Genomic DNA, 12,786 nt, shown 5'->3' with positions numbered 1-12,786 from the left:
CTCTTATCACATGCTTTTTAAATCTCTGTTCAACACAAAGAGACAGAAAGTACACGTGGGCCATATAGATAACACTGTGTTCAGGCACAAGGGGTTATTTAAGATTTAGCACAAAACAATGCTAAATTTAAGACAATAGATAAAAAACAGTCACAGTCATGTGATCAGAGGGCTGGAAGAAGGCTCCTAGATACAAGGTAATCACAGAGGTAAAAAGTATATTAATATAACTGTGCAAAACGGAGGAATGGGTAATAAAGGGATTATCTATCCTTTAAAACAATAACAATTCTATGTTAGACTGTCCCTTTAATACTAATTTCACATATACATACTTTCAAAGTATAATACACAATGTAACAAATGGCACTTACAAGTTCTGATGAGTGATCAATGACACAAGTATTCATTAGTGTTAGTTTAAAATGTATATTTGAATCAGATTGGCTGATGTCATAAATCGTGTGATTATGCATATTCCAATCAAAAGTGGTTGAAAAATTCAGTAGTGTGCGGGTTGTTTAAGACTTTGCTTCATAATTGGTGCAAAAAGTGTTGCGTCAAAATTGGTGCGAAGTGGAGAGTGGGACTTGTATTATATGCCTTAAACATGATGCAAATAGATTTATCAAAAAAATAAAAAGGAAGTTAGCTATATTATGTTGTGTATTTATTTCATTTTTATCTCTATATCTATAAGTGCAACAAGTTTGGGGCAAAACTTTGCACCAAATTTGGAGAAATAATATTGTCCCCTTGCTTTGTAATGAGAGACAAAGATGTAAGATAATCCATAAGTAGATTTCATTTTTATCTCTATATCTACTAGTGCACCAAATGTGGAGCAATAATATTGTTTGATTTGGAAAGGTATACAATTTTAATACATTTTCTAATTTACTTTTATTATGTAATATGCTTCATTCTATTGCAGCATCGAACATAATCTTTCTGTGTTTTCAGACTCCCATTGATTTCTATGGCATCCGCGGCCTCAAGGGTGGCAGTTTGAAAACTAGGTACACTGTGTCGGAAGAGACGTGAGCGTACCTGTTAAATGTTTGATAAATTGGGAAAAGAGTCATATAGAGTCGATTGTGAATTTGAAACATCTGTAATGACGCAAGCATCGATCTGCGCCGGATTGAGATTGCGGGAACGTATATTTAGTCACACATTTCAACATTTGACAATCTTGATGCTTTGTTAATTGCGGCGGATCAGTCTCGCGTCAAATACGACCCCAATTAACTTGGAGATAGTGTGAGGACATCCAAGATGAAATTGCAGAGAGACAGTTGCTAATCTGCTTGATTAACGAGGGAGAGATATCAGGAGAAGAAAGACAGATTTGGGTATAATCAGCATCATCAGTGGTACTGGAAGTCTTCCAAGGGAGTATGTATAGAGAGAAAAAAGTAAGAGACCCAAGACAGAGCCTTGTGGTACTCCAACTAAGAGAGGCAAAGGATCAGAGAATCTGGTTAAAGGAAACTGTAAATGAGCGAAGTAAACCGGGAGAGGGCTGTGTGTTGGATGCCAAATGAATGTAGCATTTGTAAGAGGAGAGGATGGTCAACCGGGTCGAAAGCAGCAGATAGATCCAGAAGAATTAGTAATGAATAGTGTCCCTTTGCTTTAGCTGATAGAAGAAGATGTTTTACTTTAGTAAGGGCAGTTTCTCATTAATGTTTATGAAAGAAACCAAATTGTATAGGGTCAAGCAAAGGGATTTTTAGGATTGGTATGATTGAAGCATGCTTGAATATTTTAGGAAAAACACCAGTGGTGAGAGACTGGTTAAAGAGATGAATTAGGGACGGGGTTAGTGAAGCAGAGAGAGAGGGAAGAAGTTGTGAAGGAATAGGGTCAAGGTTGCAGGTTGTAAGAAGAGCAGAATAAAGGAGTATGAGAACTTCTGTTGCATGGGAAAGTAGCAGAGAGTTTTGATAGTAGAAGGTGTGGGTAGGAGGGCTGGGTTTGAGGGGTGTAAGGGAAAGTTGTTTTTTCTATTTGTGTCAATTTTGATCAGCAATAATCTGAGCAGTAAGTTAGTAGTGGGCGGAGGTGTAGGCGGATTTAGAAGGGAGTTAAAGGTTAAGAACAGCCTTCTGCGGTTGGTTGCGTGACATGACACAAGGAAGAAAAAAAAACTTGTTTGGCCAGGCTGAAGGTAGAGTTGAATGACCTGAGAATGCATTTATAATGCTTCCTGCATCAGCACAAGTGCATAATTTCCTCCACTGATGTTCAGCAGTTTGTTAACATCGCTGCACATAGCGGATCTTTTTGGTGCGCCATGGTTATCTTCAAATGCATGTTGAGCGGCAAACAGTGGATGGTGCAGCTTTTTCAAGTGTTGATTTTAGTGCAGAATTATACTGTAAGGCCACTAGGTCTGGGCAAGAAAGAAATAGTGTTGGAGAGTAGAGGTTTCAGTTGAGAAGAAAAGTCTGTGAGATCCAAGTCTTTTAAATTCCTGTAAGGTAGAAGTTTTTTGTGGGTATGCGAAGATGCAGCAGGTAGAATAAGAGAGAACGTTAGTAGATGGTGGTTAGAGAGAGGAAAGGGGAAATTAGAAAAATTGGAAATGGTACAGAGATTTCTAAAGATCAGATCAATTGAGTTGCCTTCACAGTGGGTTGTAGATGTTGTCTACTGGGACAGACTAAATGAGGTGGTAAGAGATAGAAGTTTAGAGGCAGCAGGCATGTTAGAATTGTCAACAGGTATGTTGAAGTCCCCTAAGATGAGAGAAAGGACGTTACAAAAAAGGAACTGTGGGAGGCAGGCTTCAAAGTTGTCTAGAAATTGTGATGCTTGGCCAGGAGGACAATAGATAATAGCAACATGAAGAGCTACAGTGGAGAAGAAAGGGATAGCGTAAACTTCAAAAGATGAGAAAGAAAGAGAGAGGGATGGATGAAGGAATTCAGTGAAAGGTACAGTATGAAGACAGAAGAATGCCATTTTTTGTAGTACAGCGGTCCCACCATTTGCTCTCTCCCCCCCTCTCTTATGCACTCTCTCTCCCCCTCTCTTTTGCGCTCTCTCTCTCCCCCTCTCTTTTGCTCTCTTTCTCTCCCCCCTCTCTTTTGCCCTCTCTCTCGCCTATCTTTTGTTCTCTTTCTCTTTCCCCCTCTATTTTGCTCTCTTTCTCTCTCCCCCCTCTCTTTTGCTCTCTTTCTCTCTCTCACCTCTCTTTTGCTCTCTTTCTCTCCCCCCTCTATTTTGCTCTCTCTCCCCTCTTTTTGTCTCTCTCTTCCCTCTTTTGCTCTCTCTCTCCAACCTCTTTTGCTCTCTCTCCCCCTCTTTTGCTCTCTCTCGCCCTCTTTTGCTCTCTATCTCCCCTCTTTTGCTCTCTCCCCTCTTGTTTGCTCTATCTCCCCCCTCTCATTTGCTCTCTCTCTCCCCTCTTTTGCTCTCTCTCTCTCCCCGCTTTTGTTTTCTCTCCCCTCTCTTTTGCTTTCTCTCCCCTCTCTTTTGCTCTCTCTCCCCCCTCTCTTTTGCTCTCTCGCCCCCCTCTCTTTTGCTCTATTTCCCCCCTCTCGTTTGCTCTCTCTCTCCCCTCTTTTGCTCGCTCTCTCCCCTCTTTTGCTTTCTCTCCCCTCTCTTTTGCTCTCTCTCCCCCCTCTTTTGCTCTCTCTCCCCTCTCTTTTGCGCTCTCTCCCCTCTCTTTTGTTCTCTCTCCCCTCCCTCTTTTGCTTTCTCTCTCCCATATTTTGCTTTCTCTCCCCTCTCTTTTGCTCTCTCTCCCTCTCTCTTTTGCTCTCTCTCCCCCTCTTTTGCTCGCTCTCTCCACTCTCTTTTGCTCGCTCTCTCCCCTCTCTTTTGCTCTATCTCCCCCCTCTCATTTGTTCTCTCTCTCTCCCCTTTTTTGCTCCCTCTCTTTGTTTGTTTTGTCTCCCCTCTCTGTTGCTCGATCTCCCCTCTCTTTTGCTCTCTCTTCCCCCTCTCTTTTGCTCTCTCTCCCCCCTCTCTTTTGCTCTCTCTCCCCCCTCGCGTTTGCTCTCTCCCCTCTTTTGTTCTTTCTCTCTCCCCTATTTTGCTTTCTCTCCCCTCTCTTTTGCTCTCTCTACCCTCTCTTTTGCTCTCTCTCCCCCCCCCTTTGGCTCTCTCTCACCTCTCTTTTGCTCTCTCTCCCCTCCCTCTTTTGCTTTCTCTCCCCCTATTTTGCTCTATCTGCCCCCTCTGTTTTGCTCTCTCTCCCCCTCTCTTTTGCTCTCTCTCCCCCCTCTCTTTTACTCTCTCTCTCTCCCCCCTCTCTTTTGCTCTCTCTTCCCCCTCTCGTTTGCTCTCTCTCCCCCTCTCTTTTGCTCTCTCTCCCCCCTCTCTTTTGCTCTCTCTCTTCCCCCTCTCTTTTGCTCTCTCTTCCCCCTCTCGTTTGCTCTCTCCCCCCTCTTGTTTGCTCTCTCTCTCCCCCCTCTCTTTTGCTCTCTCTTCCCCCTCTCGTTTGCTCTCTCTCCCCCCTCTCTTTTGCTCTCTCTCCTCCCCTCTCTTTTGCTCTCTCTCCCCCCTCTCTTTTGCTCTCTCTCCCCCCTCTCTTTTACTCTCTCTCCCCTCTCTTTAGATCTCTATCCCCTCTCTTTAGATCTCTCTCCCCTCCTCTCTTTAGCTCTCTTTCTCTCTCCCCTCTCTTTTGCTCTCTCTCCCACTCTTTTTTGCTCTCTTTCTCTCTCTCCACCTCTCTTTTGCTCTCTCTCTCCACCCTCTCTTTTGCTCTCTCCCCCCTCTCATTTGCTCTCTACCTCTCTTTTGCTCTCTCTCCCCTCTCTCTTTTGCTCTCTCTATCTCTCCCCCATCTTTTGAGCTCTCAGACCACACCCACTATCACCCAGCCATGCCCACTTGCCCTGCCCACGTCGGCCACATCCATCACAGCACTCCCGTTGGCCCCCGCCCCCTCGCCATACCCGCTCCGCCGGACCATGCCCATGACACGCCGCTTTCGCCTGCTCTGCTGTCTGATGTTGATCCTAAAGGCCAGGTATGTTTGTCCTTGTGCAGTCTCTACTGCGCATGACTGCATCTGAAAAACATACCTGGCCTTTTATTATATACGATATATATATATATATATATATATATATATATATATATATATATATATATATATATAAGGACCCAGTACTCAATCTTCATCTATTATTAATTAGTATATTGATTAGAAATAATTTCCCTCAAGCTGTTTGTGGAGTGAGAGCGCACTTCAGAAGGATTTATATATATATATATATATATATATATATATATATATATATATATAAATTGAGTTGGCAGTTTTGTTTCTTAACAAAATCAGTACAAATTTTGAAAATATGACATAAATTATTCAGTATTTTTTAAGTTATTCATATGCAAATTATAATTTTTTTCTTAATGACAGAAATATGGTAATTTTACACAAGACTGCAGCAAACACTGCTGCATCTACAAGATGTATGTTTTCAGGTAGAGTATTCCTAGCTGGGTTTGAGACAAAATTAGCTCATTAGTTCAAAAGAGAAAACTATAAAGTCATATTACTCCAAAGTTTTATACACATGCTGGGATGAAATAACATAATGCACACATGCACAGATGGTATTTTATGTCAAAGTTTGGATTATATTGACATATACTATCCTAGATCATTTTAAAATGTCATGTCAATCTATATTGAGTTTGGAAGGTAATGTGATGTAGAATTGTTAAGTTGGCTCTAATACATACTGCAGCTACAGTTATATTTCAGACCTTTATTATATACATTTTTGGGACCTGATCAGATGGACAGAAACAAACCTTTTATAATTCAAGATTTGGCTGTTTCATGGATTAATTTACACTAAAGTGAGACAAGTGCATTTTAGGCGAACACAAAACTAAGATTAAAATAAGGAGTCTAGATATCAGAAAAGCAAAATAGAGAGTTAGGAACAGATTACGAACGAAGCGCAAATGTTTGCGCACAAGAGATATCAGGTTTTCCCATTCGTTGTGTGCAGGTTAAATTGTGCTGGTATTACAAGTTGAAAGTAAACACGATCGTTTGAGCGCAATTCAAATTAACGCTTGTCGTGTTAGCGTGTCCTCAGAGCTGTGGTTAACTGTTTTGTGAAACAAAAAAGTCTCACAAAACACATCAAAAATACATTACAAAGTACAGTTGCACTCATAATAAAACCATCTAATAAAAACTATTTGTAAAAAATATTGCATAAAAAAGTTATAAGGGCTCAAATATATGAGGTCTCAGGGACTAGAAAAAAAGGCAGACAAAGGGGCCTATCTATCAAGCTCCGAACGTGGCCCGTGTTTCTGGTGAGTCTTCAGACTCGCCAGAAACACAAGCTATGGAGCAGCGGTCTAAAGACCGCTGCTCCATAACTCTGTCCGCCTGCTCTGATGAAGCGGACAGGAATCGCCGGAATTCAACCCGATCGTGTACGATCGGGTTGATTGACACCCCCTGCTGGTGGCCCATTAGCCGCAAGTCTAACAGATGTATATACACATATAAACACATAAATACATATGTATACATATCCAGCGCTACAGAATTTGGCGGCGCTATAAAAATAAATTATAATAATAATATAGACGTTGTAAGTGCATTGGAGCCCTTTGCAGTTAAATATATTCATATTTTATAAAGTGTTATAGTGTGTATGTAAAGTAAATATTTTTCATTCCAATGTTCTGCACATAGCAGAATATGTTCTAAGTATTTGTAACACTGTACTTTTATTATCATTCTTTGCTTTAATATAATTTAAACAGAAAGCATAATGGACACAAGCCTACTTCAATATGTCATGTCATTATGAAAGAGAACAATGCAAAAGTGATGACTATGTGTCTGGATAACTGAAATGTCCTAAACTTATAAAGAATATTGCAGCTCATTTAGTGCATAGTTTAATGATAAAAATGTGCAGTGAAGATCATTTGCGTAGACAGTTTGCTTCTCAATATATTGAACTTGTTTTTATGATGGAACCTCTACTTCTCTAAATGGATATAGAGTGCATGCCTGGCATTTTATAAAAAAAACACTTGAGTTAATATTTCTTAAAGATCAGACTGGCAGTTCATGTAATGTGCATGTTTGTGACATCTTTAACCACTTGACAGCAACAATCATAAATGAGAAATAAATGATGATTTAAAATGTGTTTAGAAGCTTGTATTTACCACATTAAATAATGACATCTTAATTTATGACATAGATTTTAAAAGTTAAAAGGAGTCATAAATATTAGGCAGTTTTCCACAACCCAGAGCCATGCTTTATGGCCAAAGTAGGGGCTTTGCTCATGGATTTCAATAAAAAGTGGAAAACTGGTTCATCAGTTTACACTAACCCATTTTGGACTGTAATTAACATCAATCAAAAATGTAAGAAAATAGAAGTCAGCACTCACAAAACACTTCAGGCACAGAATCCAGAATGTCAGAACTTCTCTATGACATCAAACAGTGTTAGGCAAATACAAGCATAGTGTATATATAACTGGAATTAGAGGTGAACTAAACATCATACGTTATATTGCTAGTTACCTCCACAGTGTTCCATAGCTGGTCCATGATTTCTGTTGCTCTAACCACCAGTAAGAATTGATGTAGTCCACTGTCAAAATCCACACTGCGGGTTAAAGTGACTTCACCCATCAGCTGGTGAATACTGAACAGGTTTTGGGGATTTGTAGACAAGCTGTAGCTTAAGGTATTGTTTTGGTGAGACAAAGCAGACACTGTCACCAGTCTGTAAGATTAACAAGAAACCCATGCCCTCTCAATAAATGTTTTACACAGTTATTCCAGAAACAAATGACAAATATTATTATCGCTAACATACTTTTGACATCATATACTAATACGGTGGGATGGTCAATAGTAGAACCATTTCTTAGTCTAATTGACTAGACAGTTTCTTACATTGTTCTACTCTCCTGAAGCATGTATATGCTAAGCTTAAAAAAACTCAAACACCATTATAGAAAATCATTTAAATTGTGTCCCTTTTATTTATCTCTTATACAGTAGGGTTTCTCAGGTGCCCCTTCAAAGAGAAATTTAACCCTAAAACTTTCTATCATGCACTATTCAAACACAATTAAATGTTTTTCTGCATAAAAAAGGTTAAGCTAAAGCCTTTTAATTTTTATTTTGAAACTAACGAAGTGCAGGTTTGTGAAAGTTTATCTGTGCCATACAAACAAAGTGCTCTATATTAAATTGTGTTTATATATCTGTGAAATAGTCTTGCAAGATAATAAAAAAATAATATATAAATATAGTCATTTAAAGTGAAAGTCAATCCTAACGTTTTATATTTGTTTCAAGTGATCGCCGTTTTAGCTGCTCAGACAGCCCACGGCAGAAATTTATTTTGCTAAGAGGTGACGTTTTCACCTCTTAGCAAATAGTGTGCGGGAAATCCGGCTCCCATGGGCCCCAAGCCAGATTTACTGCATCGCTATTGGCTAAGAGGGGAAAACTGTTTGTTTCAATAGTCAATCCTAGCGTTTCAAAAATTTTAAAGATCTTGTAAATGATGTTGCAATTACATTAATTGTTAGACTTTGACTATTTTTTTATTATTTGTTGATAGAATTGTCACTGAATCAGAAACACTGTTTATTTTCATAATAAAGAATGTTCCATGGTGACCTCACATCAGCTAAAAACGAAAAGAAAATATTGCAGGAAAAAATGTTATACATTACTCTGTTAAATACAGGTATCATTTTACACTCTTTAAAAAAACAGATTCAACACAACCCAGATCCAAGTTTGCTACCTCCACCTCTAATGAACAGCTCCCTAGATAGAACATTTGGAAATATCTCAGTGCAAAAGCCCACTAATAAATATTACTCAACCCAAAGCCCAACTGAATTGCAATTAGGTAGCCTGCAATTCTTTATAAAAACGTATCAAATGATTTTCAACAGAAAAACATAATTAAAATCTATGGGGGAGAGGGTTGTAGATAAATCTGTATATATGTTTTTCTAAAGTTCTGTGATGGACCCATTGTGTTTCAGTTGTTCTATATGGTAGGGGGGTTAAGCCCCACTGTATGTAGGATAATAGCTTATTTTAAGGGGATATTAAACAATTTGAAATTGTAACATAAAATGGTAACTTATACATAGTAAAAAAAAAAAAAGCTTTGTGATATAATTGAATTATTTTACTTTTCAGTAATTTAATCCTGAAAATTGAAGGGTTTCAGATTATTGTTAAAAGGGCATGAGCAGCAATAGTCCACATAGTCACTGGTTTCACACTATAGTGACCCATTTATAACAGAGGAAAACACCTAGGTTACAACATGGTGGCACTCATTGTTTTCTGAATATAAAACTTTACACTTATTTTTTCAATATTTAAACAACTAATATAATTTTTAAAATACATCTGCATATTATTCTGAGCAAATCTTTGATATGAATACAATATTCTTATTTATTGTAGAATGTCCCTTTTAAGGGGGATATTATTTAAAATGTGATTTAAAACCAGATGTTTATACAACTTACGTGACTCCGGGGCTGATATTTTCTGGAATATGGACTCTATATGAAGTTTGTTTAAACTGTGGTCGTCTAGGACCTGCTAGCACAGAAATAACAGTTGGAAAACTTTTCTTTCCACGTTTGTCAGCTGCCTGTACAGTAAGTAAATAATCTTCATTCTTCACTAAAGGAAGCCCAGTGGTTCTGATCCAGCCTGTGCTCTGGTCAACTTTAAATCTGTCATCTCCACCTGGAAGTATTAAAATATATACAAATCCTTTATTGACAGAAATAATATCTAGATCCGTTATCTTCATTAGGGAAAATCAACAGAGCTGATGTTCAGTCTATACCTACACGAGCACAGCTGGTATAACCAGATGTTTTTCATAATTTATTCAGGTTCAAGCAGACATATGCACAAACAAATACCTTAAATCAGGACAGAAAACAGCAACAGAAAATTCACCTGGAGCTAAAAGGAACCCTAAACACATCTTACTTTGTGTAAAAATTGTACTTTGCCCCATGTTTCTCAGAGAGGCCAAAAAGCAAAATCTGTAAACTAGGTTTTCAAAATGCTGCAAATTGCCTAAGCCAGCTATTGCATTCGTATGTTTGGCTTCTCTAGGGAGAGAGGGAAGAGCGCACTTTTGTATAAAACAAAGGGGTGTTTAATATCCTTAAAGTAGAGTTTCTAGAATAATCCCCATGCCTTTAAGATGATGTTAGAAGAGTTTCCAAATCAGAAGTACCCAAAATAGGGGAAACATAAGTGCAAGTCTCAAGTATTGTAACATTCATAATAATGGACTTTTTTCATTCCATTTTTAATGATAGAAAGCGTGCAGAAGGCTGCACTGTTAGCATTCCTTTACCAGCTTATCCTGGCCTTCAAGCGGTATAATATCTAGTCAACCTTACACATCATTTTGCCACTCAGTATGATCTTGTTTAGCCCACAGCCACCACAAGTGAGGTGTCTCATTATAAAATTTATATAAAACATCCATGAAATTTATTACAAACCTCCTGTGCAAAGATTATCTTTCTATGTAATAAAATGTGACTGTACCACATGTTTATATAATGTTCACAGGCAATCTGCTATCGCGTTATAAGCAGAGAATTACTTACAAGCACTTTTTCCACTTTAAAGTGAATGTAAATTTTGATGCTAAAGTGCCCGGTTTTTAAAACTTCGATTAAAAACAGGGGCACTTTAATTCATAAAAATTTTCATTTCACTCCTGTTCCTGTTGTGAAAAAAAGCGTACCTTTTAATCTTCATAGCAGCTCCAGCTTCCTCCACCTGTTTCAAAGCCTCTTCCTGGGTCTAAAATGAGGCATCGGCTTCCTCCAATCACAGCAGTGAATCAGACACTGAATCCCCCGGGGGGGAAGCTGTGATTGGAGAATGACCTATCAATCATTTCTGACATCAGAAATGGCTTGTGAGACCGGAGAAAGCTGGAGCTGCTGTGAAGTTTAAAAGGTAAGTTTTTTGTCACAACAGGAGTGAAATGTAAATTTTTATGAATTAAAGTGCCCCTGTTTTTAATCAAATTTTTAAAAACCGGGCACTTTAGCATCAAAATTTACATTCACTTTAAACAGACATTAAACACTGACATTGTGTTAAAAAAATGTTTCATTATTTGTAGTAAAAATAACTTTGCAACATATTTTCAATATTAATTTTGCTCCTTTTTCTAGTAATTTAATTCTGAAAAATGGTGCACTTTCCAATTCCTGTTAAAAGTGGAGATATAGGGGTAGATTTATTATGCAGCGGATGCTGTAATCTGCAGCGATAGTTTCAGATAGGCCTGAAACGTAACTTAAGAAGCGCCTTTTAGGTGGCAGACTGCAAGCATCCCGATCCGATCAGGATGATTGACACCCCCTGCTAGCGATAATTGGCCGTCGGTGAGCAAGGGGTAGCATTGCACAAGCATTTCACTAAAAATGCTTGTGCAATGATAAATGCTGACAGCGTATGCTATAGCGAATCATGTCTGCTCGCCATTTAATAAATTGACCCCATAGACTTAGCTATATTTCTCACATTCATTGGTTGCACACTCTAGTGACCCATTTATAATAACTGTCTCTTATTGGGCTTAGCACAGAAGGAAACTGGCTACAACATGGTTACACCAATTGCTTTCTGGGCGCTAAAAACTTTACACCTTTTTTTTCAATATTCAGACAAAAATATATTTTTCCAAACAAAAATACTTCTGCATATTTTTCTCAGATTAATCTTTGTTTTGAATACATCATTCTTTCCATGATTTATTTAGTAGAAGAAAGTTCTTCTGCTTAGGAACCTAAATGAGTAATATTCCAGAGGAGCATTTGCCCACCCTCTTGCCCACCTCAATGACACCCATGAGCATCTACATCCTCTAAATTCTCAGCAATCCCTGCTTCGTCCTATGGATCCAGTTTATTATCTCATTCTGTAGTTAATGGGCAGAATAGAATAGCATATGAATAAATTAAACTGGGGATGTTGACTCTTATTGAATCTACCCCAGTTAGCGGCTATTCTTACAACTTTAAACCTATAGGGCTAGATTACGAGTAGATCGCTATAGTTTGCGTGCAAGCAATATCGTTTTTTCGTGGCCATTGGCGTGCAAGTTAAATTCCGCTCATATTACAAGTTGAAAGTAAATGAGAACGTGTGAGCGCAATCGCGATTTACACTAGAATTATTATCGCAACATCAGAGCTCTGATTAACTGTTACGCAAGTCAAAAAAGGTTTCTCAAAACACATAAAAAAACACAGTTACACTCATAATAACACTATCTAATAAAAGTATTTTAAAACTATTGCATAAAAGAATAACAGCTCAAAGATATGAGGAAAAAAAAATACCTGTCTAAAATACATGTCTAAATATGTATAGGTAGGTATTTATTTATTTACAGACATATATAAACACACACATATATATATATATATATATATATATATATATATATATATATATATATATAGACATACTGTATATATATAAGTCCATTGGAGCCCATTGCAGTGAAGTAGAAAACATGGAAAATCATATTAATGCAACATTCATTGTTAATAAAGTGTTTAAAGGTGTATTTACTATAAATATTTCACATTCTAATGTTCTTCACATATCAGAATATGTTCTATGTATTTTTAAATAGATATCCTTATATAAATCTGTATATATTTATACCTATATATAATCATGTATATATATATATATATATATATATATATATATATATGTATAATT

At 37.7% G+C, this 12,786-nt stretch overlaps 1 protein-coding gene across 1 annotated transcript in view; it reads right to left on the bottom strand.

Moving 5' to 3' along the window:
- LOC128664432 (neural-cadherin-like) overlaps nt 1-12,786 on the bottom strand; it is a 183,018-nt gene that overhangs the window by 132,066 nt on the left and 38,166 nt on the right. Inside the window, exons 3-4 of the mRNA XM_053719265.1 lie at nt 9,531-9,756; nt 7,543-7,747 (exon numbers count right to left, since the gene is read on the bottom strand). Coding sequence (XP_053575240.1) covers nt 7,543-7,747; nt 9,531-9,756 — 431 coding nt within the window. The remainder of the gene's footprint in view (nt 1-7,542; nt 7,748-9,530; nt 9,757-12,786) is intronic.

The sequence above is a fragment of the Bombina bombina genome, chromosome 1 (assembly GCF_027579735.1).
Source record: "Bombina bombina isolate aBomBom1 chromosome 1, aBomBom1.pri, whole genome shotgun sequence".
Classification (NCBI taxonomy): Eukaryota; Metazoa; Chordata; class Amphibia; order Anura; family Bombinatoridae; genus Bombina; species Bombina bombina.
Note: the sequence above shows the minus strand (reverse complement) of the source record. Positions and strands in the feature narration are given on the sequence as shown.